General features: G+C 41.8%; 1 protein-coding gene across 1 annotated transcript in view; it reads right to left on the reverse strand.

The window, feature by feature from the left end:
* The window catches only part of XPR1 (xenotropic and polytropic retrovirus receptor 1), a 169,049-nt gene that overhangs the window by 19,153 nt on the left and 132,398 nt on the right, over positions 1 to 17,498 (reverse strand). Inside the window, exons 10-11 of the mRNA XM_049776466.1 lie at positions 11,916 to 12,087; positions 10,688 to 10,882 (exon numbers count right to left, since the gene is read on the reverse strand). Of these exons, the coding sequence (XP_049632423.1) occupies positions 10,688 to 10,882; positions 11,916 to 12,087 (367 nt within the window). The remainder of the gene's footprint in view (positions 1 to 10,687; positions 10,883 to 11,915; positions 12,088 to 17,498) is intronic.

The raw sequence follows: 17,498 nt of genomic DNA on the forward strand, positions 1-17,498 counted from the left end.
ACAGGGCTCTCTGCATTGCCCTTTAATGGTGAGGTGAAACGAGAGGACACTCCATATCCTGACTTCAATGTAGGATATGCAGATTCCAGGATCTTTAATACAGAAACATACCAACAACAGAGACTGTGAAAAATAAAAGTGTGTTGGCACTACAGACAATGTCTTGGATTGGACAAACTAGTTTGCCTGGAGCCTAGAGTTGGTCTTATGCCAGGAAACTTCAGGGGTCGGGTCTCTTTGTATTTAGGCCAAGGTTATTCCTTTCCATCCCCCTCATATTTTGGTGGGCCTATGCAAACAACAATTGCCACTCTAACACCGTTTTTACTGTGCTCCTTTGACTCTAATCCTTAAAAAAAAACCACTTAAAATTTGAGGTTAACTTAAGCTAATATGCATGTACATGGAAATGTAAAAAATACTATGCCTCTAATGTTTAAGGAGTTACGTAAGTTTTATGGCTTTAGATTGCCTTGTGTGCTGTTAAGAAATATTATAATATGTTACAATCTGAGGACTTGAGGGACAAAGTAATTGTACATGGATTCTGTTTTATTTATCTTAATGTTCTTTGGCTGAAAGTTCAAAGTTAAGATATCAGCAAGGGGGGGCCGGGCGGTGGTGCTCGAGGTAAGGTGCCTGCCTTACCTGCGCTAGCCTAGGAGACGGACCGCGGTTCGATCCCCCGGCGTCCCATATGGTCCCCCAAGCCAGGAGCGACTTCTGAGCGCATAGCCAGGAGTAACCCCTGAGCGTCACCGGGTGTGGCCCAAAAACCAAAAAAAAAAAAAAAAAAAAAAAAAGATATCAGCAAGGGGACTTCTGAGAATTATGTTATGGATGATTGTCCTTCCACTGTAACTTTACCTTGTCCTCTTTCTTTGCATCTTTGTTCTCATAATTAAAAATAAAAAAAATTAGATGCTTTTGTGTGAGTGTTTGTCTGTTTGGGCAGGTCACTGCGTGGTGTGGGTCTCTGACTCTCACAGTTAAAAATTTAGGCTTTGTGTTGAACTTGTTTGCCATCTCTGGACTAGTCTGTCCTAAGAGGGGCATACCACTTTCTAACAGTGGGGAGGGCACTTGCCTTACATATAGCCAACCCTGGTTCCATGCCCAGCATCCTATATAGTCCCGAGTATGCCAGGAGTAATTCCTGAGAGCAGAGTAACTCTTGAACATCTTGGGTGTGACCCAAAACTGGAAATAAATTTTTTTGTTTTTGTTTTTGGGCCGCACTTGGTGGCACTCAGGTTTTTACTCCTGGCTCTGTGCTCAGAAATCACTCCTGGCAGGCTCAGGGGACCACATGGGATGCCATTCCCAGCTCGGGAATGTCTGGGTCAGTAATTTACAAGGCAAATGCTCTACTGCGGTGCTATCACTTTTTATCTTTTTTAATTGTTTAGCCACAACCGATGATGCTCAGGGGCTGCTCCTAGCCTTGCTCAGGAAGCCTGCCTGGAGTGCTCAAGAGGCCATGGGATGCTGCTGATCAAACCCAGATTGAGCACATGCAAAGCAAGTGCCCTACCTACTGTACTATTGCTCCAGCCCCTGAAAAAAAATTTTTAAATTTTACATTCAAGCAACTGTCTTTCAATTCCTTCTAATCAGACTCTATATGCTGACTAATTTTAAATTTCCTTAAGACAAAATTTCAACTACTTAAGACAATTTCCTTAAGACACTCGCTCAACTTTTAAATAACAGTAGTACCCACTGTTTTGAAAACGAAGTTTATTTTTTCTGTGCCACCCCAGCAATACTCAGGGCTACTCCTGGCTCAGGAGTAAGGAATCATTCAGGAATCATTCCTGATAGGCTTGGGGGGCCTATGGGATGCTGAATATCAAACCTGAGTAGCCACATGCAAGGCAAATGCCCTCCCCACTGTACTTCTCTCTGGCCCCAAACTTGACATTTTCAAGCTTTGGTGTTTTCGAAACAACAGAAAATGTTAACAAATGGCTTCTATCAGTTACAAGCACAGTGAAGAAATAGGGTTGGAGGGGCTGGAGTGGTGGCACAGGTGGTAAGCCATCTGTTTGCCTTGCCCGTGCTACCCTAGGACAGACCGGGGTTTGATCCCCTGGTGTCCCATATGGTTCCCCAAGCCAGGAGTGATTTCTGAGCACATAGCCAGGAGTAACCCCTGAGCATCACTAGTGTGGCCGAAAAAACAAAACAAAGAATAAAAAACAAACCAAAAAAAAAAAGAAGGTTGGGTTTAGGGCAGAATTTGAGCCTTGCCCTGTGTAAGAGCCTGACTGGGTCCAGTCCCTAGCACTGCAGAAATTAGGTAACCAGAGACGACAAAAATGCCATACATAAATGCAGGAACAGCTGTGTTTGCACTACAAAGAAATCTTAAGTTATTTGAAACTATAATCAATATTGTACAGAGCCATTTATGGTGAAGCATAAATGATCTGGATTATTAAGGCCCTAATGACAAAAACATTCTCAACGAGCACAATGCTGCATAAATAAAAGCTGCTCAGGAAATAGTGGTTAATGTCAAATTAATAATCAGAAGCAAACAGCAATGTATATTGGATTTTGTAGCATCAATGGGATTTCAGTTCCTATTGCCCAATGATGCATTATAAAATAATCCATTCCTTGTCTTCTCTATTAGGTTAGTGAAATTACAGCACGATGTATCTAATTTCAAAAGGGTTAAAAGTTTGAACCACTTTCAACAGAAAGTCAAAGATTAAGGCACTTATCCAAACTTGTGTTTTTTGTGTTTTTTTTTTTTTTTTAAAGAAAAACCTGTATGTGTGTCTTTTCCCACCAACGTTCAAGCAATAGACATTTGCCTTGAGAATTAAAACACTCATCACAGGACATCTCTAGACTACCCTCACCGACTGAATCTGGACTAGCTGGTCCAGACGGCCACTTTTAAGGGGTGACACACTGGCGCCCCAAGGGGTGGCTTCAGGACAAGGAGTGCCCACGGGCACAATGCAGTGGCTGTTGTAGCGAAGGCGCTGGACTGCTAAGGAATCCTTATAAGGGGCTCCTGGCGCAGGGAGAATGTTCAATGAGAGATGGAGAAGAGGGTCTGGGCACTGGAAGCCAAGCAAACAAGAGAAGAAAACTGAGCTTTGAGGGGGAGCGGAGAATCTCTTTTTTCCCCTCAGGTCATCTAAAAGCCTAGTAAGAAATAAAGGCTTGTTAACAAATGCCAAGCCGTGTTGCGAGGAAGGTTGGAAGTATTTCTGAAAGAAGTCTCTTCTTTCTTCTACATACTGGGAGTAGCTAAGACCTTCTGAGCATTTCAGAGTGGTAGGAACTGCAAGTGAAAAACAAAATGCAAAGTGCTCTTTCCCCATCAACAGGCTTAAAGCCACCACACAAGGGCTTTTTCTATTACTGGACCTCCCACAGGCTCTCCTTGCCAAAGTCGAGGAGCCTGGAGGACACGTTACAGCCATTCAAACACTTTCCATTCTCCCCCAAACCCCAGTTCCAATAAGAACGTAAATAGAAAGGAATCACTTTAAAGTTGACCTTGTAATGAAAATGTGATGTGAGCTTCTAAAAGAGAGAGCTTAGTTGTTGATTCCAAACAAAGAAATTTCCCTTTGTTTGCTAAATCAATGAAGAAAATGAAAATATGGCGAGATGTTTGCTGAGGGTGCCTCTCTCTACTACAAAGAGTGCTGGTTGCAATTTCATTGTATATGTAACACTATCTAAAAAGGGCCACCCAGACCCCCACACTGAGCATGCAAAAACGAATCAAGGTTTAGTATGAAATCTGCCTCCATTTGTACAAACCCAGCCAGCACAACATAAAACATAACCTTTACTTTTGCTACAGTCCTGAAAATGCCCTCTAGTAATGCTGTTACTATGGTAACTCTCAGAAGACTCATCTCTCTGAGAAGATGCAACCCCTGAGTCTGGATAATTGCTACCTGACATAAAATTATGCTCCTCATAAAATGGACAGAAAGACATCAGTCCTATTAGCCATACTGAATCTATTTTTTTGGCTCAAGATTATTTCTAAAGTCTGTGTTGTCTGATGCCCTTTCATTCTGAAGAATGGGGAAGGAGGAGAATCTATCATCTATTTTTGATCACTATTGAAGATTAAATTTCCTGTCAAAAAAGTTTTTTTATAATAGAAGTCTCCAACATAGAGTACATACATATTTAAAAACATTTTAAGTCTTTAAAAATTTTCAAAGACATTATTAAGATATGTACATAATAGTCCCTTCTTAAAATATGCTTATTGAGGGGCCAGAGTGATAGCATAGTGGTAGGACGTTTGCCTTGCACGTGGATGATTGGGGCAGACCTGGGTTCAATCCCTGGCATCCCATATTATGGTCTCCTGAGTCTGCCAGGAGTGATTTCTGAGTGCAAAGCCAGGAGTAAGCCCTGTGCACCTCCAGGTGTGGCCCCAAAACAAACAAAAAGCTTATTGAAGAGAAAAATGGAAGGGCTGGGGATTTGGCTCTGTAGAATTGGAACTAGGCAGGTGTGAAAGGGGTGGTGGGTTCAATTCCTAGCACTACCAACAAAGAACAGAAAGACCCCAAAACCAATCTGACTTCAGTCACATGGATCAAAAGCTTCGTGGGGAAGTAGTTGCAGGGTCTGAACAAACTGCCACACTCCTAAGTATGGCTAAAGCCACTTAATCTTAAGTGTCTCCTAGCAGTCGTGGACCTAATTAGTGTCCCTTTGTCTCCTAAATTCCCTCTGACACTACAGACTTTTGAGAAGCACGAAGTATGAGGTTTGTTGATCTATGTTTAGTGACACATTCTCAATAGGGGCCAGAGCGATAGCAAAGCGGTAGGGTATTTGGCTTGCACGCAGCCGATCCAGGACTGGAAGGTGGTTCGAATCCTGGCATCCCATATGGTCCTCCAAGCCAGGAGCAATTTCTGAGCACATAGCCAGGCGTAACCCCTAAGTGTCACCGGGTATGGCCCAAAAACGAACAACCCCCGAAACAAAAAAACACAAAACAGTCTCAATAAAGAACACCTACATACCTATACCCTCACTTCCACACCTTAGAATTAGTACTGAGGAATGTTTACACAGGAGAGAAAAGAAATATGTTTATTAAAGTCAAAATGTCCGCTCCTTGCCAATCTGGTTGGTCTTCCAGTTGGGGTATACAACAGATACTCATTAAAGTAAACGAATGGCTATATATAATCTGCAATTCTTCAGAGTATTGTCTTTCTTTTTTTTTTTTTTCGGCATCAAATATGTTGACTTATAGAATTCTCAATATAAGAAGCATCATTTTGTGGTTTTTAATTTTTCAAAATTGTAACTTCTTTTTTTATTATGTATATATATTTTCTCTTTATTTGAATATCTTGATTATATAAATGATTGTGATTAGGTTTCAGTCATGTAAAGAACACCCGCCTTCACCAGTGCAACATTCCCGCCACCAATGTCCCAAATCTCCCTCCATCCCACCCCACCCCCACCTGTACTCCAGACAGGCTTTCCAGTTCCCTCATTCATTCACTTGATTATGGTAGTTCTCTGTGTAGTTATTTCTATAGCTGTACTCACCACTCTTTGTGGTGAGCTTCATGGAGTGAGCTGGGGTTCCAGCCTTCCTCTCATTGTCTCTTCAGAGTATTTTCTTTTTTTTTTTTTTTTTTTTTTTTTTTTTTTTTGTGGTTTTTGGGTCACACCCGGCAGTGCTCAGGGGTTATTCCTGGCTCCAGGCTCAGAAATTGCTCCTGGCAGGCACGGGAGGACCATATATGGGACGCCGGGATTCGAACCGATGACCTCCTGCATGAGAGGCAAACGCCTTACCTCCATGCTATCTCTCCGGCCCCTCTTCAGAGTATTTTCAAACAACAATAATAATAGATTTAATCAAAAAAGATTTCACTAGCAAACAGTGTTTGGATTTTCCTGATTGCTTCTGGACTATCGATGTTGGGCCAAAATAGAAACTTCTAAAATTAAATATATGGTTGGTTCTTCAAACTTTTTGAATTGGGGCTACATCTTGTGGTGCTCAGGGCATGAAACCTGGGTTCAGCCCCATGAGAGGCAGTGCCCTGCCTGCTGCACTATCACTCTGGCTCCTACTCAAGCTTTGTGGTTTTCCTGAGAGAACATGAGTGACTCTAGGGGTTAGTCGAATAGTTAACCAACCCTTCAGCCAATTTATAATAAATTCTTTAGTGTTATTTCCATTCAGCTCTCAAAAAACAAAACTTGGTGGAGCACTGAGGTAGACTACAATGCAGTTTTCTGGGCAAAACATTCAGAATTTGCCCAAAAAAGAAACTGAGTAACAGAAATAACCAACTTTCACAAAATTTATGGTAACAAGAATAATTCATGCTTATTTATAAAATGGAAAGTAGTATAGTAACTAGATATATATCTACCAATTGCTTATGTATGATGATTAAAATCTGTAATATAAACTTCAAATTTTTTTCAGGATGGAGGACTTGCTAAGGATTTGAGTCAGTGCATCGTTACTAAAAATATCCTTTATGCCAGAGACTCCCTCCCTCCCTCTTCCCTCCCTCCCTCCCTCCCTCCCTCCCTCCCTCCCTCCCTCCCTCCCTCCCTCCCTCCCTTCCTTTTAAAATATAAATCTTTATTTAAGCTCCATGATTACAAGCATGTTTGTAGTTGGGTTCAGTCATTAAAAAAAATACCCTTCACCACTGCAACATTCCCACCACCAATGGCCCCTCCTCCCCGCCTCCCCCAGACTTCAAATATTTTAACATGACATTTTTGTTTTGTTTTGGGTCCATACTCCAGTGGTGCTTAGGGCTCACTACTGGTTCTGTGCTCAGGATCTGTGGTGGGGCTCTGAGGACCCTATGGGTACTGGGGATTGAACCTGGATTAGCTGCATGCAAGGGAAGGCCTCCTTCATTGTACTATCGTTCTGGCCACTCATATGAAATATTTTTATAGAATATATTTTATATTTATTTATTTATTTATTTATTTTTGATTTTTTTCGGGCCACACCCATTTGATGCTCAGGGGTTACTCCTGGCTAAGCACTCAGAAATTGCCCCTGGCTTGGGGGGACCATATGGGACGCCGGGGAATCGAACCTTGGTCCTTCCTTGGCTGGTGCTTGCAAGGCAGACACCTTACCTCTAGCGCCACCTCGCCGGCCCCTTATATATTTTATATTTATAAGACAAAAATTTATAATACTGCTTTGGTCAGCTATAAACAGTAATTAGGGCATGGCAAATACAAAGAAAAATGGATCTCAGAATCTTTTATTAACAAGAAACTAAAAATTCAATGAACATATATTTGCCTGATAAAAGTCATTAAAAATACTAAAATAAAGTTCAATGGGGGGGGCCGGGCGGTGGCGCTGGAGCTAAGGTGCCTGCCTTGCCTGCGCACGGACCGCGGTTCGATCCCCCGGCGTCCCATATGGTCCCCCAAGAAGCCAGGAGCAACTTCTGAGCGCATAGCCAGGAGTAACCCCTGAGCGTCACAGGGTGTGGCCCAAAAACCAAAAAAAAAAAAAAAAAAAAAAAAAAAGTTCAATGGGGGAAGAGATATAAAATTTTACTATTGTAAAACTGTCTTACTTAAAAAAAATTTAAGTCATGGGGCTAGAGTGATAGCATAGCAGTAGGGCATTTGCCTTGCACATGAATGATCAGGTTCAATCCCTCGCATCCCATATGGTTCCCCAAGCCTGCCAGGAGCGATTTCTGAACATAGAGCCAGAAGTAGTCCTGAGTGCTGCTGGGTGTGACCCCCCAAAAACAAAAACAAAAACAAAATTAAGTCATGGTGTGCATTTTTTTTTTTACAAATTGAGGTTTTGTGATTTATAATTAATGATGATCTCCCAAGCATATACTATGGTATGCATATTTTTAAATTGAGCTCACTACACTCATTCAGTAGGAACATTTAGCAGTTTTGTTTTAAAACAGAATATTTAAAGTATACCTGAAACTTTTTGTTTCGGTTTGGTTTTTTTTGGCCACACTCACAGTGATGCTCAGAGGACCATATGGGATGTTGGGGACTAAACCTGGGTTGGCTGTGTACAAGACACTCTATCCACTATGCCTTCACTCTAGCCCCATGAAAACATTTTTGTGCTTAAGTTTAAGATAAAACATTTTGAATATAAACTTAAAAATATCTGAGAAATGGGGCCGGGAAGGTGGTGCTAGAGGGAAGTTGTCTGCCTTGCAAGCGCTAGTGTAGGATGGACCGCGGTTCGATCCCCCGGCGTCCTATATGGTCCCCCCGGCGTCCCATATGGTCCCCCCAAGCCAGGGGCTATTTTTGAGCACATAGCCAGGCGTAACCCCTGAGCATCAAGTGGGTGTGGCCCAAAAACAAAAAAAAAATCTGAGAAATAGTTATTTTAATAATACTAGTTTAAAATAATAAAATAAAAAATACAGGGGCCAGGGGCAGACAGATAGCACAGCAGTAGGGCATTTGCGACTTCTGAGTACAGAGCCAGGAGTAACCCGAGTGCTGCCAGGTGTGATCCCAAAGCAACTAAATAAACAAAAGAATACAGGAGCTGGGGTGATAGTACAGCAGTAGGGTGTTTGCCTTTCATGCAGCTGATACAGGACAAACCTCAGTTCAATCCCCAGCATCCCATATGGTCCCCTGAGCCAGGAGCAATTTCTGAGTATATAGCTAGGAGTAACCCCTGAGCATCATAGGGTGTGGCCTAAAAAGTAAAACAAAATAAAACAAAACAAAACAAAAAAGACATTTTTTTGGCTGAAACAATAGTTCTGTGGGGGGAGGGCATTTGCCTTGCAAGCAGCTGACCCAGATTTGATCCCCAGCATCTATATGGTCCGCTAAGCTCTATCAAGAGTGATACCTGGTCCCGGAGAGATAGCACAGTGGTGTCTGCCTTGCAAGCAGCCGATCCAGGACCTAAGGTGGTTGGTTCGAATCCCGGTGTCCCATATGGTCCCCGTGCCTGCCAGGAGCTATTTCTGAGCAGACAGCCAGGAGTAACCCCTGAGCACCGCCGGGTGTGGCCCAAAAACCAAAAACGGGAAAAAAAAAAAAAAAAAAAAAGTGATCCCTGAGTGCAGAGCCAGGAGTAGTAACCCCTAAGTATCTTCAGGCCCCCAAAGAAACAAAAATATACATATAAACAATAAGTTTATTTTTTTTCTTTGGGAGACTAATTTTGGTAGTGTTCAGGGAAAAATAAAATATTTTGAAAGACTTTCTCTCTAATAAGTGCTTTGGAACCCAAATGGTGTCTTGCACTCAGCAACTTGAACTCCAGCTTTAAGAAATTCTTTACAGGGGGACAAACATGAGAAATAAAGATAATAAAGATAAATAAAGATAATGCCAGTGATAGGAAAAAATCCAGCTCCCCACTTTAGCCTTTGAGATTTGAAGTGTTTGCAGATTTAAACTATTTAGGTTTTTCAGCTTCTTACTAAATGGGAATAGGTGCGGTGCTATAATATTCATTTAGAACAGTAGTACTCGTTTCCAACTGGCATGGGAGAGAAAAACAAGACCTTTGAGTCAAAAGGCACTCAAGAGCCAGATTGGCATAGTCTTGATTCATTCTGAAGCAGGGTGCATACCGGGATGAATGAACATGGCTCTTTCACACTGCACTGAGCCCTATCCCTCATGCTCTCAGCAAGATTTTCAACTACAAGGGCCAGAAAGGTGTATTTCCTGATAGTTAAGTGACATTACTTAATACACTTACATAGTAGTACACATAAATACTACTTACTATACTATAAGTACAGTACTGGCTTACATTATCGGTATATAATACCAATGCCATAACAGTGGTTGTATGATTGGTATCACTAAACTAGAAGACTCCGCAGCAGAAAGAGGAAGTGTAGTGGTCTCTGGAGAAAATCCCTGGTCTCATCACATAGATGCTGGCCCTGATCCTTAATATCCTCATACACACTTGACACAAATAGCAATTCTGGAGTGCCAGCCAAGGCTCTTCAAAATACACCATATGAATTTAAAAAAAAAAAATCACTGAAATTTACCAAAGCATTTAAAAAAAATGTTGAAATTCAATTAGTGCCATTCCTGACTACCCACAGATGGCAGGCTGCAGCCAGCGTGGGAAGTGTGGGCTGATGGTGACTCTTACAGACAAAGGAGGAAAGGGGTTCAGCTAGGAGAAGAGGCCCTTGACTGACAGTTCTTCAAAAAAGGTTAAAAATTCATAAGGAGTAGCTGCCTGTTAGTTCAGAACGTAAAAGCTCCCCACCCGAACAGAAAAGCAGTCTCAAGTAATAACTAGTTGCCATGGAGATAAAAAAAAAAACCTAAAGATCAGAGAACTCCATTTACAGTTAAATGGGTTGGAAACAATCCTTACTACTTGGTGAAGGAAAAAGATGAAAAATATACATGATTGCCAGAGGGAATCGTATTCACCTGGCTATAAAAAATTAAAATTCAGTATCTCAACCATTAACACATTCCTCTGATTCTCTGTGATGGTGCTTTACTGGGAAGGCCTGGAATGAGACCAAAAGGTGCTCAGGAACCAGCTCAAATAGTTAAGGGGACCAGAACCCTGACAAGGGGGGAAAAAGAACAGGACAGGAAGAATCAGGAGACCCAGACAGAGTAACCATGCTGGCCTGATACTGGCCTGTCCCACTAGGCATAGAATGAATACCTTTGTGAGTGCTGTACAGGGCCCCAAACGTCACGGTGAAGAAAGTGGTTGAGTATTTGCCGGCGTTGACCAAATGAGGAAAGGCCCTTCTGGTGTCCCGGTAGCGGCGCAGGCACTGGATGAAGCGGAGCCAAGCAGGGATGCATTGAACAATGGCCCGTATGCCATAGGAGTACTTGTGGCAAAGCTCGGGCTCTGTGAAGATGTCAGGGGAAAAACAAAACAAAACAAAAAAACAGAATCAAACAACCTGCTTCGACACAGGGGTCTCCTACCAAACCTAGCAAGTCCCTAACAGCCAGAAATGGAGCTCCAGGGCACGTTCTTCCACCCATCAGCTTCTTAAGTACGAAGTGGAGGAGAAAAGGTAGAATACCACATAGATCTACCGGAAAATAAACCCTGCTCTGGTTTAGGGTGATCTGGCTTGGAATGACACACTTTGGGAGAGTGGTGAGATAGGGGCTCCAGGGATAGCTCTCTATGTAGAATCATCTACAAAAAAATCTATGACTGGTGACTCCAGTCAAGTTCATCCAGACCATTAGCTTCCCAGTGAGTTGTTAGTGTTTTCATTTTCTTTTCTCTATAAAGAGTGCACTAGTGTTTTTAGGTGAAAAGAAGAGAATTAAATGTGATCTACCAACAATCACAGGAAATGAGTGGCAAGGGTTCCAGTCTCTGTAGCTGGTCACATTTTATGTAAACTGTCTACATTCGCTTCATCATTAAGGCAAAATTCATTAATATCTTGGACTCATGGCAAAAACAGAGAAAAGCAAGGTCCCAGTAAGAAAAAATAATTTAGTGATTTTTTCAATATACTTTAATATATTATTTATAATATATATTTTTCAAAGCACTTGATATTGATAGAACTCTAAAATAATCAGTATTTTAAATGTTTTATGAAGCTCTAATGGCAATTGTTGGTACTAAAGATTTTTTTTTGTGATAATCACTGATGTACTTCAACTTTTTATTTGTAAGTTTTTGAGTAATTTAAGTTGTAAATTTCTTGGCAAGTGAATGGCTAAAATTGTAACATATTATTTAAGAGCCAAGTAGTATCAGATAAAGAGTGCAAAAGACTGCCAAGTACATTTAATTAAGTTTATAATATTACTGGATGAGTTTTCACCACGATCTTTCATCTTCTCTGTTATCATGCCCAGTATTTCTTGGTTTACATTGGCATTAGCAGTGTGGATGCACAGTCATACCCTACCTTCTGAATCTTTTGGCAACAGGCCCCTATTTTCATCCCATTTGAGCTCAAAACTGTAGAAACAGGTCATATATTCCAAGTCCATGAGTATCACTGACAGGCTGTTGAGTTGGTCGGCCAGCCAGAAGTCAGCAAAGCCTACCTTATGGAAGGGGGCTGTGAACACCCGAAACTGGGAGAAAGAGAAACACAAGTCAGAAGGCACAGAAAATAGGAGATATATATTAAACTTCACTCCTGTGTGATCACGGGCATGAGTGCAGCTGCTAATACAGAAACCAATGATAGAGTTGCAAACACCAGAACCGGTAACGGTGCTGGGCTGAAAATTAGATAGATAAATAAAATAAAATAAAATTAGATAAATAGACAGGTAGACAGAGACAGAGACAGAGAGACAAAGATACTGAGGATGTCTAGCATTGTTTCTGGAATCTGGCTGGAGACCCATGGGTTTCAGTAACTCCTGGAATGTTCCTCGGTTATCTGTAGAATGGGAGTTTAGACAACTACATTTTGTGCTATCAAGATATGGAAGTAAAGGGCTACTCCTCATCCTACACATGCTTTACAATCTAATTGGAGTCCCTCAAATTTTAACAATGCAATAGTGCTAAGTGTACTGGCACCCACATTACAGCACTGTTACAAAAGCACCACTGCATGAACTCAGTAGAAAATGAAGATTACTAATCTTGGTTTTCATATAATGTCCCAGGTTTGCGAAGTGTCATAATCCTATGCAGTTGTGATCACATTCCTCTACTTTTAAAGACACCTGAACCACACTTTTCCAAAATCATGAGTGCCCAGATAGTGGAGAACAAGGTAATGATAGGACGGCCAGAAATAGGCAGAGAAGGGGCAAACATGATTGCAATCCCGCTCCCTCAGAGCATCTTCAGTTTAGAGAGGGTGAAGGAAAGGGCCTCCTGGCACACAGGGTTCTGACCAGGCCTTGGGGTGGAGAAGTGAGTCACTGAAGCCAGAGCTCAGGCTTTCTCCCCAGACTTGGCTGCTTCCTTTGCTTCTTTCTCTCATTTCAACAGTATCTCTGGTTATTAATGCAGGGAGATAAGTGGCTAAATTAAAAGTTCTGGGTGCCAACAATCTGAAACAGACACTGCCTTGGCACTCTGGAAGCTAGGCCAGACGGTACAAGCAGCACACGCAGGCACACTCTCTTCTGAGGCTGCTGCATTTATCTGAGGCCAGACCTCTGATCCTTCTCAGAAAGTCACAGTAAGTCAGAGAAACAAATTCTCCTGTCTGTAACCATAAACTGCTGATTGAGCAAGCTTTTTTTTTTTTGCAAGGGGAAATGGGGGGAAAGGAATTAGAAGGTTAGCTATTCTAGTGACCATGCATGTAGTATTTTGAGAAATTTTAGGGTAGAAAATGAACTTCCAGGTCGCAAAACTGTTCTGTAAAAACAGGAGGCTACATTAGGGCATGACACAGAGGACATGGGAGACTAGCTCATTCTGTCAGGCAGCTTTGTGAAACTGCTCTTTTTTTTTTACCAAGATTGCTCACTATCTCCCTTCTCAATGCACCCTTAGGGTTTTCTACATCAGAAAAGAGAAAGGAGAAAGACAGTGAGCATGATAGGACTGAAGAAGGTAGAATGTGCCAGAAACAAAAAGACAAAGTGGGTTATAGACAAGGATGGAGGACAGGCTAGTAAATATAAATCTATACAGCCTCATAAAGGGAAGAATACGACCTAGGTCACTTTACAAGGGACAAAAAGTTACTATTTAACTGTACACAGCACTGTGGAGGTAGAGAAACTAAACAGCCAACACTCAGAGACCCACCAGCTAGCTGGACAAATAAATTCCTGAGGAACACTGCAAGCACTGTATAGTAAGTTGCTGTCACAAAGGGATGTGATGGTTGGGAAATGAGCCAGCAACCTGCTCAGAGTCAGGGAGAGGGAGAGAAAATGAGTCATTTTTAACCTTGATGTTTGTACATGACCATATTCATCTTACATGTAGTTGAAATCCACTTCATTTTTTTGGGGGGTGGTTTTTGGTTTTTGGGTCACACCTGGCAGTGCTCAGGGGTTACTCCTGGCTCTGTGCTCAAAAATCACTCCTGGCAGGCTCGTATGGGATGGCGGGATTCAAACCACCACCCTTCTGCATGTAAGGCAAACACCTACCTCAATGCTATTTCTCTGGCCCCAACTTCTTTTTTTTTGTTTGTTTTTGTTTTTGGGCCACACCCAGCAGTGCTCAGGGGTCACTCCTGGCTGTCTGCTCAGAAATAGCTCCTGCAGGCACAGAGGACCATATGGGACACCGGGATTCGAACCAACCACCTTTGGTCCTGGATCGGCTGCTTGCAAGGCAAATGTTACTGTGCTATCTCTCCGGGCCCTGGCCCCAATTTCTTGTTCTTTTTGATTAATATGCTCAAGACCGATCAAGTTGCAGACTTGAAAAGATGGTGCGGGGCCGAGGAGATAGCATGGAGATAAGGCATTCGCCTTGCATGCAGAAGGTTGGTGGTTCGAATCCCTGCATCCTATATGGTCCCCTGAGCCTGGCAGGATTGATTTCTAAGCATAGAGCCAGGAGTAACGCTGCCGGGTGTGACTCAAAAACCAAAAAATGATGGTGCAGTTCTGAATAGCTGAAGCTCTGTCCAAAATACACGAAGAGCAAACATCATAACAAAGTTGGCAGCACCGTTTATGTTAATCCAAATTCTGATAGCTCAAGTTCTCTTTTCTTCAAAGGGTAGTTTGAGCCAAACCCATCGGTGCGCAGGATCAGTGGACTCTATGTGATACTGGAGACCAAACTGAGTTCAGCCAGGCAGGCAAAGTAAGTGGCTCAACTCCTATACAATCTCTCTGGCTTCTTAATTTCTGTCTTTCAGAGTTACAGAAAAAAATCACAATCTTTCTAATTACTTTTTTCTAGTGTCATTACTTTGAGCCACAGATAAAAAGTTCAACACTTTAGTAAGTGGCCAGTAGTCTATGGGCAGTTGAATAGCTCCAGAGTTCAGCTGGCAGAGTACTTGCCTTGCATGAGCTGATCCTGGGTTTAATCCCTGCCACCCCATCTGGTCCACTGAACTGCGCAAAGAGTGATCTCAAAGCGCAGAGCCAGAAGTAAGCTCTGAGAAGAGCCAGGTATGGCCCCCAAACCAAGTCCAGGTTGAAAATGCAAACTGCATGGGCTCCAATCCTATTTTCCCTACTTCCTGCTGCCCTTATTTAACTCCTCTGAGTCTGCGTTTCTTCATTTATCAAATGTGAACTAACTGTACCTACAACCTCATGGGTTATTGAAAGGATTAAACATGCTAATATGGGCAAAATGTTCGAAAAGTACAGTATGAACTGAACATCTCTCATTTCACATCTATTCTTACGGTGAAGACAGGTAAAGATTTTATTATACAGCTAAAGAAAATATTGGGAAAACCTATTTCCAAATCACACAGCAAAAGGCTTATTCAGAAATTTGGAGACAGCTCCAAGGGCTGTAGCATCAGCTTCTGCTCATGGGAGCACTGCCAAGTGTGGCCCCCAACCAAAACAGCGACAAGGAAGAACCTGAAGCAGCCTTCCATAGCTGTTATTTTTTTTCTTTCTTTTTTTTTTCTGTTATTTTTGTTTTAGCAATATAACACACTGTTTGCTAACTCCATCTCCAAAGAAGGCAAATTCAGATTTAGAAAGCCTTAATAAAAGAATATACAGACTGAACAATTTGACATAAAGTAACTATTTACATCAAAATACTTCCACCACTTAAAAAATTAGTTTGTTTTTTTTAGGTAGACATGACATTGATTTATTGACACTAATATGTCAATGCTTTCACTTTTGTTGTTTTGGGCCACACCCTGTGATGCTCAGGGGTTATTCCTGGCTATGTGCTCAGAAATTGCTCTGGCTCAGGGAACCATATGGGATGCCAGGGATCGAACCCAGGTCTGTCCTGAGTAAACTGCATTCAAGGTAAATGCCCTACCACTTGTGCTTTCGCTCTGGCCCAATGCTTTCACTTTAAATATAGAAATATAGTAAAGGGCTTATCTGTGCCTTCCATTATGCCTGAGACCATATTCTCTTCCCACTAAAAATTCAAAGAAAAAAATAAACCAGGGGTCAGAGAAATAGCAGAGCAGTAGGGTATTTGACTTGCATGGGCCAACCCAGGACAGACCTGGGTTTGATTCCCGGCATTCCATATGGTCCCCTGAGCTGCCAAGAGCGATTTCTGAGTGCAGATCCAGGAGTAACCCCTAAGCACCACCAGGTGTGGCCCAGAAAACCAAAACCCCCAAAAGGAAAAAGAAACTGAGAAGTGTACTTTAGGATAGGCTTAAGAAAATAATAATTAAAAAATATATAAATATCAGAAACAGAACAATGGGGGAATTTTTTTTGGTTTTGTTTTTTTGATTTTGGGTCACACCTGGAGGCGCTCAGGGGTTGTTACTCCTGGCTCTGCTCTCAGAAATTGCCACTGGTAGGCTTGGGGGACCATATGGGATGCTGGGAATCGAACCACCGTCTTCAGGGTGAAAGACAAATGCCCTACCGCTGTGCTATCTCTCTGGCCCCAATGGAGGAAATATTTTTGCTAATTCACTAGAATATGTCCAAGGTGGTTTTCTCAGTGAGATTTAAATGAAGTCACTAAGTCAACTAATATTAAGATGATTTATAATTAAAGAGTTTCCTACATATAACTATTATTTCGCATATGAAAAAGCTCACAATGCTTCTTTCTATAGCTTTGGCTTCTGATAGTCCGTGTTATTATTCTATTATTCACCCCATTATTTGGCATGCCTGCCACTTCCCTGAAGTTAGTCCATCTACAGTCATTTAGAACAAAGGATTGGACCATTTTGTGTGTACATAGCCATGCCCGGCTCCAGCGACACAGACTCCAACTGCACCTCCTGGCACAAAAATGCAGCTGTGGGTGTGGTTGTGGTGACAACACAGGCTCTAGGTTTTAAAAACTTCACTTCATGGTAAATCAACAGAGATTTTACACCAGTTGAGGCAATAAACCAGCAGAGAGGTTATCAAAAGAAGACATATAACCAGAAAGTTCCATTTTAATGCAGATAACAATTCAAAATGCCACACCAAAAAAAAAAAAAAATCATCTCAAAACAAGCAAGCTCTGAGTTTATTAACCAGAAATGGTTTTTTAAACACCTGTTTGGATGATGACAGTATAATAGAGGTGATGGCTTACTCAATGAAGTATTCCTGTGCATTAAAGTTCCATGTTCAAAATTCAAAACCCAAAGTGAGTTTAATGCTGCATCAACCGGGAAAGAAATGACCAGCTTTTACTTATATTCTATGTCACTGGAGGAGAAAAAGAGTGATGCATCTCAACTGATAAAACTGATAAAACTCCTAAAAAGTGAGGTAAGAAATAAGAATTACAAGCAGGGGATGGAGTGGGAAAAAAAGTTACAATCAACAATTGGGGGGGGGGGGGAATCATGAAGGCTACTTCGTTTTGATTGCTATAAATATTTAAGCTATATTGGAACTTGGGCTTCTTTTTTGTTTAATTTCAATTTTTT

The sequence above is a fragment of the Suncus etruscus genome, chromosome 7 (assembly GCF_024139225.1).
Source record: "Suncus etruscus isolate mSunEtr1 chromosome 7, mSunEtr1.pri.cur, whole genome shotgun sequence".
Lineage (NCBI taxonomy): Eukaryota > Metazoa > Chordata > Mammalia > Eulipotyphla > Soricidae > Suncus > Suncus etruscus.